Source organism: Moschus berezovskii, chromosome 20, assembly GCF_049115385.1.
Source record: "Moschus berezovskii isolate FMDL1 chromosome 20, NW_MosBer_1.0, whole genome shotgun sequence".
In the NCBI taxonomy this organism is placed as follows: domain Eukaryota; kingdom Metazoa; phylum Chordata; class Mammalia; order Artiodactyla; family Moschidae; genus Moschus; species Moschus berezovskii.
The window spans coordinates 67,132,065-67,155,218 of NC_142479.1; the positions used below are offsets into that span (position 1 = coordinate 67,132,065).

At 47.2% G+C, this 23,154-nt stretch overlaps 2 protein-coding genes across 3 annotated transcripts in view; one reads left to right on the forward strand and one right to left on the reverse strand.

Moving 5' to 3' along the window:
* The window catches only part of SAP30BP (SAP30 binding protein), a 36,183-nt gene extending 15,236 nt beyond the window's left edge, over positions 1-20,947 (reverse strand). Inside the window, exons 1-3 of one of the 2 annotated variants that reach the window (XM_088829339.1) lie at positions 20,783-20,947; positions 19,241-19,350; positions 16,887-16,934 (exon numbers count right to left, since the gene is read on the reverse strand). In XM_088829339.1, coding sequence (XP_088685465.1) covers positions 16,887-16,934; positions 19,241-19,350; positions 20,783-20,888 — 264 coding nt within the window. In that variant the 5' untranslated portion in view covers positions 20,889-20,947. The remainder of the gene's footprint in view (positions 1-16,886; positions 16,935-19,240; positions 19,351-20,782) is intronic. The other variant, XM_055408586.2, reaches the window with a different exon arrangement.
* A 137-nt stretch (positions 20,948-21,084) lies between these two features.
* Positions 21,085-23,154, forward strand: part of RECQL5 (RecQ like helicase 5) — a 29,115-nt gene continuing 27,045 nt past the window's right edge. Inside the window, exons 1-3 of the mRNA XM_055408587.2 lie at positions 21,085-21,238; positions 21,754-21,891; positions 22,681-22,802. Coding sequence (XP_055264562.2) covers positions 21,765-21,891; positions 22,681-22,802 — 249 coding nt within the window. The 5' untranslated portion in view covers positions 21,085-21,238; positions 21,754-21,764. The remainder of the gene's footprint in view (positions 21,239-21,753; positions 21,892-22,680; positions 22,803-23,154) is intronic.

A 23,154-nucleotide genomic window follows, 5' to 3' on the forward strand; every position in this document is an offset into this window, starting at 1 on the left:
CTGGGTGTGTGGCGTGGTACCAAGGTGCACCTGAAGAAGAAAGCTGATGACCCAAGTGCTTCCAGATCCGAAAGGAGCCTGACCCCCGCTGCCCCAAGGTGAGCCTGAGAAGGGCTGGACTACACCCCACAAGGACCTGGAGCCACGGCAACGCATGTTCTCGGAATGCAGTTGGCTGCAGGACATTAGGGGATGCTGAAGGAAGTCCAGCAAGGAAGGAGAGCCAGGGCACCCGGTGAGACCACCAAGGACAGGCGTCAAATACCCCAGAGATGCTTTTAGAACCGCTTATGCTCAACTGTCCATCGAGGCAATGTCCACCCAATGAAAGCTGCTTTGGGGCGAGGACGGGGCTCCACGTTCAATACAAAGACCCAGAGGGACAGCCATGCCTCAGATACCAGGAATTCAGCACAAAATGAACGAAGTGCCCAGGGTAGTTACCTTGGAAGCCAGCCACGGTGATGGAAAAAACAACTAATGAAGTATTTTAAAGGGCTATCTCCTTAGGAGACTGAAGGAAGGTTCACACATTAAACTGCCAGCAGTTCAAGAAACCGGTTTGACAAAACCTGCTAGATAGAGACTCGGTATATCCTTAAAGAGGCAGGAGGGGAGCAGGAGAGGACACGAGCAAAAAGCAACAAGAACCCACTGCTCCTTTCCTTCCCCTAAAGCAGGGTTTCAGAAGGCTCACAGGACACCTGCCTTGACTTGCACGAATCCACCCTCCCTGGCCTCTAGGTGGATATTCCATTGGCCACAGAAATGAACTCAGCCTGGAGATACAGTTATCAGACAGATGACTGTCTGCATCTGCCGGGAGGCATGAGTCCCGGAGACCTGGACAGACCTGGACGTGACAACACATGCCCCCTCAGGCACCCCGGCGGGGCGCTTTTCTTGCAGTTCCTCAGGAAGGTGGAGACAGGGCGTCCTGCCTGGGAGAGCATTGCACATAGCAGTTCCCAAGGGGAAAGACCAGGCAAATCTGGTTTCTGTTCTCCAGTTCAAGTCCTGTTAAGACACAGGAAAAACAAAGCAAAACAAAATCCATATCGTCCCACGAAGCCAAGTGAGAAAGGTGGAAGGAGAACCCTGAGGCCTCTTCTTCAGACTGTCTGCACCCCCTACTCTCCCAGGGCTTAAGTCCCTCCAACCAGGGTATGAGGCGGCTGCCGTGGGCTGGGGCCATCCCTGGAGGGCTGTGATTTGAACCTAACAATTTTGGTTTTGTAGTTAATTGTGTCTGAGACTTGGAAGACTCTAACAGCCCTGTGGCAGGGGCCGCGCTTTCAGAAATTATGGAATCTGAGATGTGGTTCCCCCTGCAGAGAATATGAAACTCCAGCCACCAGCAAAACCTGACTGGAGCAGAGGAAGGAAGTGAAAACAATATGGCTCCATGACGCGGGACAAGCGGCCACGTGAGCTGCAGGGTTTACTCAGCAGAGGAGTGGCAGCTCCTGGTGGCGAGGATGGAGATTTGTTTACAACCAACACTTCATCAACCCTTCCGAGAGCCAGCTCTACAAACTGCACTCGAAGCTCTGGGGCCAACTTGAGACAAGGCAAGTTGGCAGCTGCTGCTGCTGCTGCTGCTAAGTCACTTCAGTCGTGTCCAACTCTGTGTGACCCCATAGACGGAAGCCCACCAGGCTACCCCATCCCTGGGATTCCCCAGGCAAGAACACTGGAGTGGCTTGTCATTGCCTTCTCCAGTTGGCAGCTGGATTCCGCCAAATCTAAACTCTGCCTTTTCAGCAGGTTCGGAGCACTAGACACAGAGAAAACCCTCTGAGCTGAGGGCAAGGGCAGCCGCTCCCCACTCCAGGGGAAAGAATGTTCCAGACTAGGTTTTCTGGACGATGATAAAATGCTGCATCTTAAAAGTAGGGGGCAGCTGGGGAGGCAGGTCAGAGAAACAAAGTCTCCCAAATCTTCTGTTCTCTCAGACCCGGGGCTCCCGAGCAGTTATAAATCCCTGGTGACATCTCACTCTAGGAGCAGAAATCCCACTCAAAAAGAACCCCCAGACACGCTCTGCTGGCCATGTCGGCCTCCTCCCCTGCACCAGGGTCCTGGCAAGGCAGCTCCCTGGATCATCCCGTCCCCCACTACGGCCTAGGAAGCCCCCTTTAGACTTTAGACCTCTGCTCAAGGAAGCAGTCCTCCACCCCACCCCCATTGGGCCGAAAGGACACTCGCCCTGTTCTGTGCTCTGTCTTATTTACCACTGTGTTCCCAGCACCTGCAACGGCCAGTGCCCTGCCCACAGCAGGTGCTCAAACACTGATCACACACACACACCCTCCCTGCCACCACCACGCCTAACCAGCCAGTGGGCAGTTTTTCTTCAGTCCTCAAAGCAAACATCACCTGCAATGCTTGAACCCCCAGACTCCAAACCTGTTAAAGTCCACAGGGAATTTCAATGTGTGGACTCAACATCAGAAAGCAAGGTGGCAGAGGAGCTAAAGGAGCAGAATTGCAATAAAGGTTGATACGGGGTAGACAGGAAGGTGTGTGTGTTGCGGGGGGGGCACCAATACTGAATTTAAAACACCTTGAACTGAAGTCTACCTTGTTGCTTCTGATCTGAAGACCAAAAAAAAAAAAAAAAAATTATGAAGTTAATTCATTTATTTATTCCACAAATAACTTATCAAGCATTTATTATGTACCAGGCAATGGGCCAAACACTGAGCACGTGATCCAAACAAAACTCAGTCTTGGGGAATAATGTCAGGGATCATGCTAAGCACTTCAGTGAAAGATCTCACTTAGTTCTCACGACAGCCTTGTGAACTTGCGGGCAGACAATCCTGCTGTTTCAAGAGCCAAGGAAGCCCCGAGAAGGCTGCCTGAAGGTTTCAAGCTGATGGACAAATGAGGTTTTCTGTGACACACATGAGTCACTTCAGGATGCCCAGAAAGCAGCCATTCCAAATGGCTCCAAGCTCCAGAATAAAATTGTGGTCTGACAGACAGTGTTGGGGGCATGGACCAAGAGGCAGTAACCCCAAGACTTAGTGGCAGGGGCAGCACCCTGAGGCGCAGACCCCCGGCAGGGGTTGCTTTACCTACACACCCAGGAGAGCCCAGGAGAAAGCCCGTCACCAGCACATTTCCTTCAGTTGTATCCTGATGGTCAGGATTGGGCCACTGCCATGGCAGGCTGCCTGCCTGCGGATGGAAACACTCAACTTATCAGAAAAATGGGCGGAAGCTGGTGGGGCCATTTCGGATTCAATGGACTTGCTTTTACTCCCAGCTCAGTGCTGGGAAGGCTCAGCTCCACAAGCAGAGAGGTTTCTACAGGAAAGGGTTAAACAGGCGTCTGCCAAGACAAACTAAGCCAGCTCCAGGGCTGGCCTTGGAGATGGAAGCAAAGGCATGGAGGGGAGCGGAACACGCTCTGTGAAATCCTGGCTTCAGTAATGCCCCCATGGCTCCGCGTGGCGCTGAGGCTCTGTCACGTGGAACCACCCAGACTTCATGTGAAGGCAAGCTCTGGCTGGAGCCACCTCCCAAGGGGAGACTATGTCGACTATTTCAAACATAATCACAGATCTGATTCAAGACACCTGAAGATGTGGAGCGGGGATTCTTTACCACTGAAGCACATGGGAAGCCCAATGTTAACACAAACGAGTAAAATCCTGTCAAACCCAGGAATCCTACAGTAGCATATCAAGGGACATGGACTGAAACCAGGAACACAGGTGAGACGTGCCGGATCCCTAAAGACAGGCAGCTTCCTTCCCTTCTACAACATAAGTTTCGAAAAGCTAAGTCCTTACTGGGGAAGGAGGCGCCCAGCCACACCTTGGTTAGAAATCCATGGCATGTGGCCCCGAAGGGAAGGAAGTCTGCTGGGGCCTGCGCGGCTGAAGGGCGGGTGGACCGGGCAAGCAGAGGCTCCTTCTTGGATGCAGAACCGCGCAGGGGTTGGGTGGGGCTCCTGGGAGTCTCCGCTTCAGCTGAGCGGGGCAAGTGCAGTCAAGAAGGCCCTGCTGGCAGCTGCGGGGCTGCCAGGATGGGGGGTGAGAGGGACAGTAACAGTCCTTCTTCCCTTTGCAGGAGATCACAGCTCCCAGCAACTGCGACGCTTCTCCCAGCGGTGTTTCGACTACACATGTAGCCAAGCTGCCTTCAGAAGGCGGCAAGACAAAGGGCCTACCTTGGATTTCTTTCAATCTGGACAAGAGAGCTATTTGCACAGCCTGTCCTGACTCTGTCCTTCTGTCTGCTCGCAGATCAGATCATCACCCAGATGGACTTGCAGACCCTAGCCTGGGGTGGGTGGGTTCTCCCTGGTGTGGGAATTTTGTCATTTACTCTGACTCGTTCAAGAGCAGCCCAAAAGAAGGCCAAATGGCCACTCACTGTGGTGAGAGCAAGGCAATGCTGGTGGTAAACAGGCCTGGCATTTCAACAGTTCAAAGGCCAAATTACAACAGCCAGAAGACAAGACTGAATGGCTCACAAGCCGGGAATGGTCAAGGGCCATTTCCTTCTCTGTGCTAAGGTGAGTCATACTGTCTTTTTTTTTTTCTGATCAGTACTCAAAGGATCATGGGTTGGAAGGTAGAACACCGGGGCAGGCAGGAAACGAAAACCAAGATGGAGGGACCAAGCATACATCCTCCTCCTCACACCCTAGGCAGAACTCACTAAAAGCTAACATCCATCCATCAAATCTCGTAATATAGTGAGGCAGACTATTATTTCCACTTCACAGAGGAGCAAACCAAGGCAAAATACAATGAAGCAGTTTCTTGCCCGTAAATGTCAACGTTGGAATTAAAACTCCAGCCTGACTGCAAAGCATAGAAATACCATTTCCCAACTTCTTGCCTCCTCCCTTGAGACTAGGAGGCTGTGAATAGCCACAATTTCTATGAAACCCTTGTTTCAACCATTGGAGAAAGTGAAAGTGTTAGTTGCTCAGTTACGTCCGACTATTTGTGATCCCATGAACTAGAGACAGCCAGGCTCCTCTGTCCATGGAATTCTCTAGGCAATAATACTGGAGTGGGTAGCCATTCCCTTCTCCAGGGGATCTTCCTGACCCAGGGATCGAACTTGGGTCTCCTCCTGCATTGCAGGCAAGATTCTTTACTATCTGAGACACCCAGCGTTAAAGAGCCAGGAGGTGAAATTCCTCTCCAGGAATGACTCCACAACAGGTCACAGGCAGGCAGCTGTTACACCCTCCACTTAAGGAGAAGACGGCCAGATCTATTTATCCTTTAACTATAGTGATCAGGGGAAATAGCTCAAGAATTCATGGTGCCCCAGTGAGTAATGTCTGAGTTTATGTGAACGGAAGGGCAGGTCCTGAGGACTTAATCACCTACACATTGGGTGCTGCCATCCTGTCCTTAGACTAGAGATTTCCTGGGGGCTTACGGAAGAAATGCTACTAAATCCCGAATCCTACTGAGCCAGCCTCCCTTACTGGGTGAACAATCCCGTGGACTTCCAATGAGAACTTACTTACACAAGAATGAATTATTTCTTGTGACTTGTGTGAAGAGCATGGCACATTTCCTGTCCATCAGGCACTCTCACTGAAAAGAAACTGCCTATACAACACTTTAGTCAACTACAAAAATACTTTCATATTTTGCTATTCTGATGTGCCATTTCTGGATTTTATCTTAGCTGAATATATTAGCAGGACTAAGGGAACTGGTGTGAAAAAATGTGTTGCTAGTGACTGACACTAACTGGGACAAAAGCTGGGGAATCTCAACCTTTTCTTCATCATTCTCCATTTGTTGAAGGTATTTAGAAAATTATAAAAATAGTCCTTCCTAAAGCAGTTTTATTGAGTATATAAAACCCACCCTGAAAGTCTCAAGTGTAACTTTTCATTTATGTCATGCTATTATATAAGTAGGTTTCCCAGGTGGCTCAGAGGTAAAAAAAAAATCCACCTGCCAATGTAGAAGACGCAGGTTCGATCCCTGGATTGGGAAGATTTCCTGGAGCAGGAAATGGCAACCCACTCCAGTATTCTTGCCTGAGAAATCCCATGGACAGAGGAGCCTGATGGACTACAGTCCATGGGGTCACAAAAGAGTTGGACTAAAGCAGCATTACAGAATTACCCAGACTACTGCGACACTGAAGATGTTTCCAATACAAATGAGAACAAAAATGGATACAAAACGGTCACCCTGTTACACAGGCAAACCTAAAAAGATGGAAGAATGAAAACGGCTACACTGTCAGGGTCATGGTATTAGGTGATTTTTTTTCCATTAAATATTCAATCTTGCTATTATGATAGTCTGACAACAAAATATGCACAAAATAAAAACAAAACCCTGAAAGATAACCACCAGAAACAGTGCCATATGACCCTTTCCATGTCAAAGACCTCTAAGAGGTCCACATTTAAACTCTAACAAGATAACCTTTGCTGTCCCATCCTGAAAAAGAATTCTCTGTACAACAGTCCGCAAGGGAGGCTCCTCCAGAAGCTCACCGAGCACAGGCACACAATGGCCCATCTCCGCTGGCTGCAAAGGGCCTCTGGTTCCTCTGCCACCCCCACAACCTGCCTCTGGAGTATCCTTCAGGATGACTAGAACCCTATGCTGCTTGTTTGTGAAACGTCTGGCATCTCTCCTTCTAATTCCAGAGCCCTGGAGGTACAGCCAACAGACCCCAAACCCAGGGAGGAAAGCATTTTGCTCTGCACGGATCCTGTGGAAGCTGGCACCTCTTCCCTTGCGTGGTCACTAAGAGAATGCTGGCAGGCTCCTGAGGTTCTTCCTAGAACGGGTGTCAACAGCAAACTCCTGGGAAACAAGCTCTGTGGGCTGCTTTCACTCTCCAGGCCTTTGACTCTGACATTTTCAAAGATCATTAATAGTGCTGGGCTGGGGAGAAGCAGCTGGAGAGGACAGAAGAGTGCGGATTACTGAGTCAGTTCTGCCCTAGGCAAATCCTTCATCTCAGTTCCGGGTCAATTAATAACACTTGGCGACCAGGACACTGGTTCTTCCTGAGGGAGTTCAGGTGTGTACGTGCAGCCACTGAAGGCAGAAGCCCACTCACCCCACTGAGCCAGGCCTCCACGAAGCCCCACTGCTCTGAAACTCTATGAGTATCCACCAACGCAGTGGTGCCAAACTGCCAAACTGTCCATCAAGGCACCCCAGGAAGTGGCCATGAAATTTACAAATTTCAAGGGAAACAGCAATTACTCGACATCTTGCCTGATAATACCACACTAATTTATGGGTTATTTTTTCCACGTGGCTACACTAAATTGTGGGGCTTTCCAGGTGGCTCCGTGGTACAGAACCCAACTGCCAGTGCAGGAGACGCAGGTTCAATCCCTGGGTTGCGAAGAAGAAACAGCAATCCACTCCAGTATTCTTGCCTGGGAAATCCCATGGACAGAGGAGCCTGGAGGTCTACAGTCACGAGTTAGCAGCTGAACAGTAACACACTAAATCATGAGAACACTGATGCTGACTGTTTGGAGAACATTACTTACTGAACAGAACTGTTAGGTTATTTCTTTTGGCCTAGGAGTTCTGTGAAAAATTCCTGTGACACCAAGGATGCTGTGAACTGAGAAACTATAGTTACTAAACTTCTGACCTCCAGGATGGGGACGCAGAATCAAACAGCTGAGCTCTGCTCAAAACTCCATCTCAGGCTGACAAAAAACACGCCCCTACATGTTCTCCCCTACTGCTGCCACCACTGCCTGGTATCACAGCCCTGACTTCAGACGTGCCCAGAGTGGTTGAAGTTTGCCTGTTGGCCCACAGCTGGAGGGAAGCCACGCTAGCGCTCAACCCAGGTCTTCTGACTCCAAACCCACTAGACTGGCTCTGGGTTGTTTCCTCATTTTTGCACTACTTTGGGGTTTGAAGGATTATTGAAATGCTTTCTCTGAACTGGGGTTGCTCACACCTTTTAAAAAATGCTGGAACAATTTTTTCCCCCACCCAATGTCACCTTCTTGACCCAGAAACACTATTTTGTTTTGACAGATGTTTGCTCCTTGGGCTTCGAGGATTCCTTCCCCGGGTCAAAGCCTGGACCAGCGCACCTCGCCCCACAGTGGGAGGCTGGGCCTCCCAGTGAGTTCCCCACAGGCTGCTCTAGCTGACCCGTGCCAGCTCATCAGTGCCCATGTTTTGTTTGCAGAGGGAAAGAGAGTGTGTCAGGGACAGTGGGTGAGTGGAAATACCTTTATCCACAGGAACAGTGGGAGTGGGGAAAAAAAATAAACAAGGGGAAAAGTTCCAGGGCAACCGAGGTAAAACAAGGACAAAGGAGGGTGGCGAAAGGGAAGCTCATGGGCCAAGGGCAAACAGATGGAGGAAGCACTTGAGCTTCGGGGGCCCATCCCTGCGGTCAGGAGCTGGAGAGAGGGCTGCCGGGCCCGGTCTGACTCTGTCTAGGACAGCAGCGCCACCTTCTGTTCAGTGACCAGAACACCTGAGTCTGGCTGCTTACTGAGGAGGAGAGGCGAGAACAAGACCTGATGGAACAGAAGCGCCCGGGCATCCTGCTTCCTGCGGGACACTCTGCCACCTCCTCCAAGCTCCTTTTCTCGTTTAGGGCCAACCCCAGGGTCCGATCCCTGCCACCCTGGGCTGATGGATCAGGAACACAGGCTCCATATGTGGGGGGTGGGGTGGGAGCAGTGGGGCCTGGAGTTCTCACTTCTTCCAAAAACTGAAAATATGGGACTCTGCACTCATAGGTCGGAGAAGGCAATGGCACCCCACTCCAGTGCTCTCGCCTGGAGAATCCCAGGGACAGAGGAGCCTGGTGGGCTTCAGTCCAAGGGGTCGCTAAGAGTTGGACATGACTGAGCGACTTCACTTTCACGCATTGGAGAAGGAAACAGCACCCCACTCCAGTGTTCTTGCCTGGAGAATCCCAGGGTCGGGGGAGCCTGGTGGGCTGCCATCTATGGGGTTGCACAGACACGACTGAAGCGATTTAGCAGCAGCAGCACTCACAGGTAACCCCAAACATCACAGTGATAAAAATGAGGGCCGTTTCTAGTCTCCGTATTCTACTTTTGTACTCCCCAAAGTCAACAGATAATAAAGTTGGAAAATACACAACTTTGCTTATCGACAATGCCAAGTCCTTTTCAAAGAAGCACCTTGGGGGTTTACTCCAACCCTCACATTTCTTTTAGGACACTGGTGACTAGTGGTTTCATAAAAGGCCCAGAAACAGAGTTCACTACCTCCTGAAGCAGTTTGACTCACTTTTGGCCTGAGAAGATGGGCAGTTCTTGGTTCTGTTCAGTCGCTCAGTCGTGTCTCTTTGAGACCCCATGGACTGCTGCACGCCAGGCCTCCCTGTTCATCACTAACTCCAGGAATTTACTCAAACTCATGTCCATTGAGTGAGTGATGCCATCCAACCATCTCATCCTCTGTCGTCCCCTTCTCCTCCCGCCTTCAATCTTTCCCAGCATCAGGGTCTTCAAATGAGTCAGTTCTTCACATCAGCTTCAGCATCAGTCCTTCCAATGAATATTCCGGACTGATTTCCTTTAGGATGGACTGGTTGGATCTCCCTGAAGTCCAAGGAACTCTCAAGAGTCTTCTCGAACACCACAGTTCAAAAGCATCAGTTCTTCGGTGCTCAGCTTTCTTTATGGTCCAACTCTCACATCCATACATGACTACTGGAAAAACCACAGCTTTGACTAGATGGACCTTTGTCGACAAAGAAATGTCTCTGCTCTTTAATATGCTGTCTAGGTTGGTCCTAACTTTTCTTCTAAGGAGCAAACGTCTTTTATTTTCATGGCTGCAGTCACCATCTGCAGTGATTTTGGAGCCCAAAAAAATAGTCTGTCACTGTTTCCCCATCTATTTGTCATGAAGTAATGGGCCAGATGCCATGATCTTAGTTTTCTGAACGTTGAGTTTTAAGCCAACTTTTGCACTCTCCTCTTTCACTTTCGTCAAGAGGCTCTTTAGTTCTTCGCTTTCTGCCATAAGGGTGGTGTCGTCTGCATATCTGAGGTTATTGATATTTCTCCTGGCAATCTTGATTTTAGCTTGTGCTTCATCCAGTACAGCATTTCTGATGATGTACTCTGCATATAAGTTAAATAAGCAGGGTTTCAATATACAGTCTTGACATACTCCTTTCCTGATATGGAACCAGTCTGCTGTTCCATGTCCAGTTCTAACTGTTGCTTCCTGACCTGCATCCAGGTTTCTCAAGAGGCAGGTCAGGTGGTCTGGTATTCCCATCTCTCTCAGAATTTTCCACAGTTTATGGTGATCCACACAGTCAAAGGCTTTGGCATAGTCAATAAAGCAGATGTTTTTCTGGAACTCTTGCTTTTTTGATGATCCAATGGATGCTGGCAATTTGATCTCTGTTCCTCTCCCTTTTCTAAATCCAGCTTGAACATCTGGAAGTTCACGGTTCACATACTGTTGAAGTCTGGCTTGATCATTACTAGCATGAGCTGCTAAGTCACTTCAGTCGTGTCCAACTCTGTGCGACCCCACAGACGGCCTCCTACCAGGCTCCCCCGTCCCTGGGATTCTCCAGGCAAGCACACTGGAGTGGGTTGCCATTTGAGATGAGTGCAACTGTGCAGTAGTTTGATCATTCTTTGGAACTGCCTTTCTTTGGGACTGGAATGGCAACTGACCTTTTCCAGTCCTGTGGCCACTGCTGAGTTTTCCAAATTTGCTGGCATATTGAGTGCAGCACTTTCACAGCATCATCTTTTAGGATTTGAAATAGCCTAACTGGAATTGTGGTGCTGGAGAAGACTCTTGAGAGTCCCTTGGACTGCAAGGAGATCCAACCAGTCCATTCTAGAGGAGATCAATCCTGGGTGTTCATTGGAAGGACTGATGCTAAAGCTGAAACTCCAATACTTTGGCCACCTCATGCGACGAGTTGACTCACTGGAAAAGACTCTGATGCTGGGAGCGATTGGGGGTAGGAGGAGACGGGGAAGACAGAGAATGAGGTGGCTGGATGGCATCACCGACTCGATGGACATGAGTTTGAGTGAACTCCGGGAGTTGGTGATGGACAGGGAGGCCTGGCGTGCTGTGGTTCATGGGGTCGCTAAGAGTCGGACACGACTGAGCGACTGAACTGAACTGAACTGGAATTCCATCACCTCCACTAGCTTTGTTCGTAGTGATGCTTCCTAAGGCCCACTTGACTTGATTACGTGAAGGCAAACATCTTCCCTGCAATTCTCCGCGTTCCTTGAGTTCCGCACGGGGCTGCCACTGCCCTGCCCTCATCAGACCTTCAAACAGCAGAGAGAACTTCCGGCAATGCCCTGGTCTTCCCTCTCCCAGCTCCTTAACTCTCTCCACCTGACGTGATTTTAAGTCCCCTCACCTCTGCTCTCCTCAGAGCACACTCCGGTTTAAAATGTGGCTTCCAAGATCCCAAAACAGGGCCAGTTACATGTGGCCGGCCTGGGAGGCAAGCCAAGGGGGCGCTGGTCATCACAACTACTGAAAGCTAAGTGTCGGTTACATTTTGTTAATACTCATGAAACAAACGAGGCAGATTTGATGATGCAGGTTTATCATCCTTGGGATGCTCTGCTGCCCTCAACGTGGCTCAAGACCCCCGTGAGGCTAGCAGCCAATGGACATGCAGAGGGCAATGAAAGCAGCTATCAGTTAACATTACCCACCCAAGATTTTTGGTTTTGAAGAACAACAGTTCTCAAAGTTGATCTGTGGATCCCTGGGGGTCTACAGGCTTAAAACTCCTTTGTATAATACTGAGTAAGATATTTATTTGCCCTTTTCACTGTTACAGGACTTCCCTGGTGGCTCAGATGGTAAAGCATCTGCCTACAATTCAGGAGACCTGGGTTCAATCCCTGGGTCAGGAAGATCTCCTGGAGAAGGAAATGGCAACCCACTCCAGTATTCTTGCCTGGAAAATCCCTTGGATGGAGAAGCCTGGTAGGCTACAGTCCATGGGGTCGCAGAGAGTCGGACATGACTGAGCGACTTCAGTTCACTGTTACACTTACAGAAGTAACAATGTAACTTGTTGGCCCTTTAGAATAAACTGAGGCAGCAGCACCTGATTTCAGTTCAGTTCAGTTCAGTTGCTCAGTCGTGTCCGACTCTCCGCGACCCCATGAATCACAGCACGCCAGGCCTCCCTGTCCATCACCAACTCCCGGAGTTCACTCAAACTCATGTCCACAGAGTCGGCGATGCCATCCAGCCATCTCATTCTCCGTCGTCCCCTTCTCCTCCCTCCCCCAACCTTTCCCAGCATCAGAGTCTTTTCCAGTGAGTCAACTTGTCGCATGAGGTGGCCAAAGTATTGCAGTTTCAGCTTTAGCACCAGTCCCTCCAATGAACATCCAGGATTGATCTCCTTTAGAATGGACTGGTTGGATCTCCTTGCAGTATAAGGGACTCTCAAGAGTCTTCTCCAACACCACAGTTCAAAAGCATCGATTCTTCGGCGGTCAGCCTTCTTCACAGTCCAACTCTCACATCCATACATGACCACGGGAAAAACCATTGCCTTGACTAGACGGACCTTGGTTGGCAAAGTAATGTCTCTGCTTTTTAATATACTATCAAGGTTGGTCATAACTTTCCTTCCAAGGAGCAAGCGTCTTTTAATTTCATGGCTGCAATCAGCATCTGCAGTGATTTTGGAGCCCAAAAAAACAAAGTCTGACACGGTTTCCACTGTTTTTCCATCTATTTCCCATGAAGTGATGGGACCAGATGCCATGATCTTTGTTTTCTGAATGTTGAGCTTCAAGCCAACCTTTTCACTCTCCTCTTTCACTTTCATCAAGAGGCTTTTGAGTTCCTCTTCACTTTCTGCCATAAGGGTAGTGTCATCTGCATATCTGAGGTTATTGATATTTCTCCCGGCAATCTTGATTCCAGCTTGTGCTTCTTCCAGCCCAGCGTTCCTCATGATGTACTCTGCATATAAGTTAAATAAGCAAGGTGACAATATACAACCTTGACGTACACCTTTTCCTATTTGGAACCAGTCTGTTGTTCCATGTCCAGTTCTAACAGTTGCTTCCTGACCTACAGAAGTCACTGTTACACTTACAGAAGTAACAATGTAACTTGTTGGCCCTTTAGAATAAACTGAGGCAGCAGCACCTGATTTCAGTTCAGTTCAGTTCAGTCGCTCAGTCGTGTCCGACTCTCCGCGACCCCATGAATCACAGCACGCCAGGCCTCCCTGTCCATCACCAACTCCCGGAGTTCACTCAAACTCATGTCCACAGAGTCGGTGATGCCATCCAGCCATCTCATTCTCCGTCGTCCCCTTCTCCTCCCACCCTCAACCTTTCCCAGCATCAGAGTCTTTTCCAGTGAGTCAACTCGTCGCATGAGGTGGCCAAAGTATTGCAGTTTCAGCTTTAGCATCAGTCCCTCCAATGAACATCCAGGATTGATCTCCTCTAGAATGGACTGGTTGGATCTCCTTGCAGTATAAGGGACTCTCAAATCTTGGTTTAAAAAAAAAGTCAATTTCACTTAGGAATATCCTTGGTGAAGCAGTAAAAATGATTAACCTTGGTCCTTGACTCCTCTGAGTTCTCTCTTTTTAACATTCTGTGTGACTGGGTTACAAGCTGAACTAGCTGCTTTCTTCATGGAATATCATTTTCGCTTGAAAAAGTAACTGACAAACTAGTCATTCAGACTTATGCAGTTGGCAGGCATTTTCTTAAAGACTAAATCTGTCACTCTCTCATGGTTATTTACTGGTGATAAGATTCAAATTCTCTAGCAAAGACTAGGATCTGAGAAAATACCTACTTTCCATTGTGAGCACAACCGCTTTCTGATATTTATTGACTTGTGTGATGAGATCAGTAATGCTTTTAACAAATAAGCATTTTTTTGGACACTGTAGAACAAAATCTGTCAACATTTAGGGGACCCATATAATGCAGTGAGCCGACACTGTCCAAATCACCAGTGTCTGATGATGTGATATCAAGTAGGAGAAAAAGAGGCATTTATAGTGGGAGAGACCCAAGGATTTTAATGAAGCAGAGAACGAACAGTTCATTGATAAGGATTCACATTCCTGCTGCAACTAACCTTTAGGAAACTACCATCTGCTGAGTTTTGATGAAGCGTCAGAGAACATCCACAAGGACTTGCAGGGCTACCAAAATACTCTTTTTCCAATGACCTGCCTGCATCAAGCCAGTTTCCTCAAATTCTTCAACCAAAACAAAATAATGCAACAGACTGAACACAGAAGCAGTTATAAGAACCTATTAATAGCTGCCTACTCAACTAGACATTAGACAGTGAGGAGACTCGTAAAATGCTAAAATAATACCATTTTTATTTGTTTTTTTTGGTGATAATGTCCCACAAAAATGTTATTTATGTTAGTATGTAATAGGTATGTTATTTTAAAATAAAAAAAACACAAATATTTAAAACATCAAAAGATAAAACCAAAATGAACAAAAGTTCTTTGGGATTCTTGCTTTCGACTGTGTAAAGAAACCAAATTGGGGGGCGGGTGGCAGGTTCAAGAGGGTGGGAATATATGTATGCTTATAGCTGATTCACACTGTTGTACAGCATAAACTAACAACACTGTAAAGCAATTATCCTCCAATTAAAAAAAAAAAACTGTTTTGAAAAGTGCTATAGTAAACAATTAAAAGCAGATCTTTAAAAGCCAAGGTAGGAAGGAGGGCCATCTAGTGGAAAAGAGAGTTATGACATCAATTCATTTGCTAACAAGATAAATGACATCTCCGACACACCCTAATACTGGAAACGTCACATACTTATGGCAGAAATATGCAAAATTAATGGTTTGAAAAGCAAAAGTATTGTTAAATATTAACCAAAATAAAACTTAAATGTGACAGAAAAATTCCAGAAGAGGGAAGGGTGGGAGGGGTTTGAGGCGGAGACTAAGACCTGGAAGACAGTGTGATGCCAGCTTAGGCAGAAGAGGAAGCTGGGGCGGACGAAGCACAGGGAACACACAAAACTCATGCTGGGGACCGCTTCTGGTCCTTGGAGATGCCACGAGGACTTGGTCTTTCTGCACCCCCCTCCTGGGGTGGGGGGACCTCTGCTGGCCACTGGGGACCAGAGGATGTCTGAGCTGGAGCTCAGTCTGGTTCTGATGCTCACCCTCCACAAGAATTATGTCGGGTCACTGAAGGATGGGTTTTGTGTTGATTTCTGAGGGCTCCCTAACAGGAACAGAACTTATTCCACAAAGACTCTTCACTCCAGACTGGAAATTCAAATGACCAAATGCAATAGTTAAGCACATCAGTCAACCTCTATGTGAGACTGAGAAAGGGGAGGCTGAACACAAAAGACATTAATAAGCTACCTGATTTTGCCTATTTTGGGGGGTAGGGGGACTGTTCCTCTTCTCTTACATAGGCATGCCATCATCCCTGAGGATTTGCAGTCTGTATCACTGCATTCCAGAAGGGGTGCCAGTTAAAGGGCATGTGCCCTGCTCTCCAGCCAGCCTCGCCAGGAGGCTCCAGCTTCAGGCTGGCAGCTCTAGACAGAGAGGCTCCAAGTCCCACGAGTCCTCCTTTCCGCCCACAGCTGAAGCCCTGACACTTGGCTTCAGCTTATTTCAGCTGAGCTTATCTTAGGCACAGGCTCCAAGGCTGACATAACCCCAACACTAAGACAGGAGATGGGCACTAATGCTGCTGATCATTTTCTTTCTGTGAGCCCAAGCAGAGTTCAATGGTCCTTGACGCAGGCCAAGGGTCTACCCTCCTACTAGTAATGCTTCAATGGGTTACGCCTGGGTTCCTCACTAGGTACAGAAAGGAGCTGGTATTTAGTCTGTGGGACATTCTTCCTTCTTCCCTACATGCTGACGCCTGAACTTTTTCGGTAGAATGTTTTCTTATCGGCATCATCCACAGCTCTTCATGCTTTATTCAATCGTTGCACACAGTTCTAGCCAATCACAGAATCAGCTCAAATTTGGAACAGTTCATGCTATATTTTTGGACATGCCCTTGTTTTAGATTATAATTGGGGATAGACTATAAGTGGGGATAGTTTCTCTAAATTTCACTACATCATCTTAAAGGCCTCAGCTGATCTTAAAGTAGTTTTTACACACAAAACTTGGTCGCTATTCCCCAAGGCCAGAGTGATGGAATTAGTCTTTTTCTTTGGAGGCTGGAGGGAGTTTGTCCCCCAAAGAATGTTTCTTTAACAGGCACATTTATACTGATGCCCAGCACACAGTACAGCAAAGCTATCCAACGTGGGGGGTGGGGGTGGGCTATGTGTGTGTGTCTTAACCTTTATCACAATGGGGTCAAAGAGGTGTGAATTACTCTCAGCTACTACTGGGATGAAAAATAAGAAATGACCATGCTGTTTCAAAACAAACCATTCTGTATGGTTTACTGGAGAGTGGAAGGGCACTAGCCTGGAAAAACAAGGCTTAGGCTCAACATCCCCAATAGCTGGGAGAGGTCTCATTTTGTCTGGCCCTATATGGCCCTTCTTCACATCTGGACAACTAAAGAGAACCCATAGTGCATGAGGCAGCCCTTGTGGTTTCCTGATTCTAAAAACATTCCCACACCTAACCCACCTGCAGGAGCACAGACCCCACAAAGCCCACCTGGATTTAGAGAACAGGTAGGGGGCTGCAAATTAAGCTGCCTCAAGACAGTCCAGGGTGGTCTCCAGTTCTCTTAAAGCTGGGTTGATCCCCACCCCCATCCCCCCAAATTACACTGGTTACACGGTATGTTAGTGGGACACATCTGGAACCAGACATATGAACCGAGCCATGATGTTAAAAATGCCTTGTTCATATCCAGCCACCCCACCACAGCCAACACCAAATACCTTTGGGTCATCAGCCTCAGGTTTTTCAGTCTCTGAATCGTCATCTTCCTACAAGACAAAGAATTTAGAGGATTAAGCTTAAAGGAGTGGGCCTGAGGTTCTCACATGCACAACTAGGGTCTGGAGCAAATTTCCCCAGTCTGTGTCATCCCACCAAGAATCCCTCCCCTACCATATGACCCAGGCTCCAGAGAAAGAGAAGGGGAAAAAGAGATGTTCTGGGTAGGAAAAGCAGAACATCAGCTGCTCAAAGTCCTTACTCCAGCAGAGCCATAGTCTAATGCCCAAGATTAAAGACTACACACACAAAAACGGAGAAAGGTTGCAATACGCTTGAGAAAAGAAGATCAGGCCCCACAGGATAAAGCAGGCATGGCATTGCCAATGAAATATCCATGATTTCAAAGGACAGGAATCTTTTTTTCCTTCTTTGCCTTTCATGTACACAAAGACATCAGACTCAGAGCTCCCATGACAGCATTCACCTCCCTGAGTGCCATGACCCTTCACCCCAATGCTATACCCGAGCGCGTCAACCCAGCAACATCTGCACATCAGCATGAACAGTAGGAAGGCAGGCATCAAATGACCAGGGCAAGTGACCTGGGAAAGGCAGGACCGTCCTGGGACCCAGCTGAGGGGGCCCGACCTCCATCCAAGCTTTTGGAGAACTAACCAATTCTAACCAGTCTTGTTCCTTATCCAAATGGCCTGCCTGACACGGAGCACCATGTGGGCACGACATTGTCCAGTGTGTGCCCCGGCCTCACACAAGCTAGCCCACCATTCCACTGAAACCCAATGAAGGTCAAAGATCAGCTACCCTGTCAGGCAGCTGCCTTCCATGTCTGTTCCACCATGAGCACACCCCACTGCACGGGAGCTGTAATTTCACATCCAATGGAAAGTTTCATCTGAAACTGCTGCTTTCAATCACTCTAAATGCCCCCCTCCCCATAGGAAAGAGCACACCAGATGTTAACAGAACCACCGCCTGGGAGACTTCAACTAGCCTAATGGTTTTGAGATTTAATTGTTCTGCAAGGTGTCAAGAGAGCCACAGCTTTTAAATACAATCTGCTGCAAACGAAACCCATCAGGCCAAATAATCAGAGATGTAGCTCAGCTAACACAATCACATTTTAGAAAGTTTATATTGGGACTGGCTACAAGGATTTTACTAAAATGTGAACTAAAGCTTAAATATGGTGAAAATTCTATGCAAAGTAAATCCAGAAGAACACCTCAAAAACACACATCATGCAAATTTGCTGAAGGAAATAGTTACTGGATGTTAAGCCAGTATGTACTCACTTAAGAACAGTCAGGAAAATGAAACAACTTACAAAGCTTTTCTAAACAATTTTAGTCAATTCTGAATTATCAGCAATAATGGGGGAGAGGAAACCTCAAGGGATAAAAATATCTTCCAAGAGAACAGAATATACAAAATGCATTTTTGTTTAATTTGTAAAGCATTTTAACTGTAACATTTAGGTAGCAATGCATAACATTTTCAAACAAATACTATAGAACATTCAAGTTCAGTCGCTCAGTCATGTCTGACTCTCTGCGACCCCATGGACAGCAGACGCCAGGCTTCCCTGTCCATCACTAACTCATTAGGTGTTTTAATTAAAGCTGTTGCTAACCAGCCGGATTTTATATTGAGATACAAGTTTGTATGTCTGTGTTAAGCACCAGTCTGAATCCTTGGTTCTCTCTAGACTTAAATTCTCCAAACTTTTAAACTTCAGGTGATAGTGTATTTAAAGTCTTTCTGGTTAAATTAAGATGCAAGTTCTTTTCTTTGCTAGTCAGCACATGTTAAACTTTAAGCAAGATTTGATGATCAAGAACACTCTGATAAAAAGTGCCAAGTAGAATATCAAGAAAGGACTTAATAAATATCAAATCACAAATAACGGTCCTTCCCAGTCTTTTTAATAAACTGAAAGATTTGAATGAGCCCCAACCAAGATTACAAATAACACAGAATTGACTGCAGATATAAATGATACATCAATTGCGATAAATGCATTGTTTCAAATTGAATAAATTATCTAAACAGGGAAAACCAACATAAAACACCTATTGATATCTGGGTTAAATAAAATTGTCCACTATTGTTGCCCCCAAATTTCAATACAAAGGTTAATACAAAATGGTTCAGGTGAAAAAAAATTAGATTTTCAAAGAGAACTACGGATATCCAATCAAATTTTCTCAACTTATACTAAACACACAAAAAAGTGGGGGGAGGGGAAATGGAACACTGTAGTACAGGTCAGAAAGTTTCTGACAAATGAAATGATGCTTTGAACAGCTGTGGATTTGGAAATAGATTTACCTACCGACGGTTTGCTGTTCTCATCCTCCTCCTCTTCATAACCATCTTCATCAACCCCAAGGCGAGAAAAGTCATCCTCTCCATAGGCTTCGGATACCAATCCGCCTTTCTCCTCTTAAACAGAAGAGAAAAATAAGATGAATGACTGGGGAAAAGAATGGAGAAAAACATTTGAGTAATTTGAGTGGCCAGAACTATCTCTGAAGAGACAAGGAAAACCTAAATCTCATGTAAGTGACCTCTGGCCCAGATTCCGTTTTGGGGAAGACTACAAAATTTAGTGTATGAATTCATTAAAAGAACAGGAAAGAAAGCCAAGTAATATTAAATTTCATTTTTAATGCTTCCAATCCACCTATTATGCCAACTGAAGCATACTTTTCTCTGAACCGTTACATCGCATTGTTTAAGCCCCTCTTTTGATCTGCCTATGTCTACTTTGTATAATAGGCACCAATGAACTAGTTTCATACAAGACGAGGACTCTGTCATCCTCATTTTTTTGAGTCCTTCCCTAGGAACTGGACCTTAAAACAGGGGTGCCTTGAGAGGTTCCCAATCATATCTACTTGAGAAACAAAATCTTTTTCTATGTTTAAAACAAAAACAAAACCCCCAAACAATGCAAATTACTGAACTTCCAGACAGGCCAAGACCACCTGCACTGAGAAGCTAATAACTTAGTCCAAGGCCCTCCATCACTTCCCGATGAGGAAACCAAGGCTCAAATATGTTGGGTAACTTGCTGCCTCTCTTCACTCCCATATAAATCTGTTTCCACTTCTTACTACTGTTATTCTCAACGTGAGTACGGCAACAAAACATTGATGGGCTTTAAATAACTCACAAAGTAACCGAATCGCCAAGAAGCCTTGGAAGGATCAAAAATGCTCAGGTCCTTCCCCAGATCTACTCAATTAAGACTCTCTCGCGGTGGAGACCAGAGGTACAAAGCTCCAAGATATGTCTGCTGCTGCTGCTGCTAAGTCACTTCAGTCGTGTCCGACTCTGACACCCGTCCACCAGGCTCCCCCGTCCCTGGGATTCTCCAGGCAAGAACACTGGAGTGGGTTGTCATTTCCTTCTCCAATGTGTGAAAGTGAAGTCGCTCAGTCGTGTCCGACCCTTAGCGACCCCACGGACTGCAGCCTACCAAGCTCCTCAATCCATGGGATTTTCCAGGCAAGAGTACTGGAGTGGGTTGCCATTGCCTTCTCCGCCAAGATATGTCTAGGGCATATTATTAATTAAAAGGTTCGATCTTTCCTACAAACAAGCCCGGAGAAAACAGGTAGTAGTTCAGTAGCCTTGGATCCTCTCTCCCCTTTGTCCATCCTTCTGCCCAGCACGGAAACTTGCAGTAAATTAAGGAAGGATAATCGAATCAACGGAAGAAGACGGTCCATTCGTGCTACAGAGCATATAACGCTCGGTCTTTGGGGCTCCGGGGCCCGATACTTGGGGTACAATGACCATCTCTTTCCTCCCGCCGGCTAGGGGAGCAGTAACTTGATTCTCCCTTTCCAGTTCCCTTCTCAGGCCTCACCAGCCGCGCTGCCCGCCGTTTCAATTCCAGCCTCTCCGTCAGACTCGGGCTCTGAATCTTCCGCGTAAACTGCCAGAGACGACAGAACATTCTTCTTCCCCGCCATCTTATTTTCACAGCCCCGGCGTGGCTCACTTCTATGACTCCAAAAAGCCGACTTCCGCGCAGAAAGGCAACTTCCTCCGGATCCCAGGAGACCCCGCGCCCCTTCCAGACCGAGAACCAATCAAAACGGCCCTTTCCGCGCCTGGTTCCGCCCCTCGTGCCAACGCTTGCGTAACGTCATCACTGCGCGACGGACACAAGCTTCTGTGGGATTTACCTGACGCTGCTTTCCCAGCAGTTTGGCTTTTCAGTTACCTGAGGCGTATGGGGGTCTTCGAGTAGTTCCCGAGCCAGCGGGCAGCAGCGGCCCGACAAGAGCCCTTCGCTTCTCGGAGCCCACGGCCGGCTCTGATATCTTGGGGTTAAGAGAGGGAGGCTTTGGCTGGGAAAGGGAGAAAAGAGCGGATCTGGGGCTGAGTAGAGGAAAAGGGGAGAGCTGTCCTCCGGGGGTTTGGGGAGAGGGTGGTGGGAAGAAAGGGTCAGGTCCCGGGGGGAAGAATGGTTGTCAGAGGCAGTGCTTAGTGTAGAGGGTGGATCTTAGGGAAAAAATTCCATCTTCTCCAAACTGTTCCTAAGACATTTGTGTTTCTTCTGGTGATCTGATTTCTAGCTCTGCGCTGTACCGTGGCCTGGGATAGTTCGAAGATTTTATTTTCACTGAGCATAAAAATAGAGATGTTAATTACTCAAGAATGTATTGCTCCAGGCTTTTCACCTGGAGCCATATTACTTGAAAATAGTGCATTGTTTGAGTGTAATAAAGCAAATTTATACTCATAGAGAAAAATAAGCAGTCTTTTAAAAGCAGAACAGAATTTTCTAGTTGCAACCATATGATCATCACCTTTGCCTTAACCTTTGGCCACTATTGGTAAAGATGAGTACCCACCCTTCCTCTCCTTTTGACCCTGAACGTCGAGTCCGGAGCATGTTGAAGAAGGTCTTTGGGTTTGACTCTTTTAAGACGCCTTTGCAGGAGAGGGCGATCATGGCTGTAGTTAAAGGTAACATTGCCAAACTACTTGTGTTTACATTTGTGCTGCTGCAGAGCACTTTCCTTCTGAGCCTTCCTACCTCCCCGCCCTTGGGCCATATTTTGTTTTGGAGATGTAGACGTGTCACCCTAAACTTACGGTTTTATCGGCAGAACCACCCGACTGTTCTGATTCTGATAGTTCACAGTCAGAGCTAAGCTTGTCTTTGAAAACATTATACATTTCCATTCTCTTTTGTTTGGTGTAGACAGCAGTGTGTTTGTGGTGGGGGGGTGTAGTTGGCAGTCATCTTTCAGATAATTTCTTTGTTGAAGATAAGAGTGGCTTGGGTCCCAAGTAGAGGAGGAGTAATAACATTATAAACCCAAGCTGTGTTGACAGATGGAGGTTGTCAAGAGGGGAGCAGGAATATAATGTCAGTGACCCTGTAACATTTATAAACAAAATCCCTCTAAGTGACGTTGTATCCATGTCTACACAGATACGCTCACCCATCCAGAAGGATTGAGCTCAGCCTGATTCAGTTCAACCATCCGTGTCCCAGCAGACTCCGGCTCTTAACCCTGTAGTTGTTACCACTGCTGGAAATGATTGGCTTGCATTGCTGAACCTCCCTGAATCGCTCCCCTTTTCCTAGAAAGGATGGGAAGGGAATTGCAATTATATTGAGACCCTTCCATGTGCCAGACACTCTGCTAGGGGTTTTTCTTACATTATCCTTTAATTTTCAACAGCGTTGATGAGGCGAATATACAAAAGGCAGGAGCATTGAGATGCTGGCCTCTTGTCTTTTTGCAGGTGATAAGGATGTCTTCGTGTGCATGCCCACTGGGGCAGGCAAGTCCCTCTGCTATCAGCTCCCTGCTCTGTTGGCTAAAGGCATCACCATCGTGGTCTCTCCCCTCATTGCTCTGATTCAGGTGAGGCTCGGGTGAATGAAGATGGCAGCCCAGAAAGTTTAGGGGACTTTTTTTTTTTTTTTTTAGTAGCTGGAAACTTTACTTCTTTCGTTGGTCTTTTGCCTCTTGCTTTTCTTTGATTTGTCTTTGTCCCTCTGTATTGGGTTTCTGAATTGCCTAAACGTGGGGTTCTCCACAAGTGCATACCACTCTGGTGGGCTATGATTGAGTCCTCTCTGTTTTGATGGCCTGAGGTTCTTCCCTTCCTTTGTAACTTTTTGTCTGGAGGAACATGGAACTGTATGTGTACATACATATACATTCTCGTTTGTATACATGTGCACTGTTGATGTTCTGGAAGATACAAATGGGC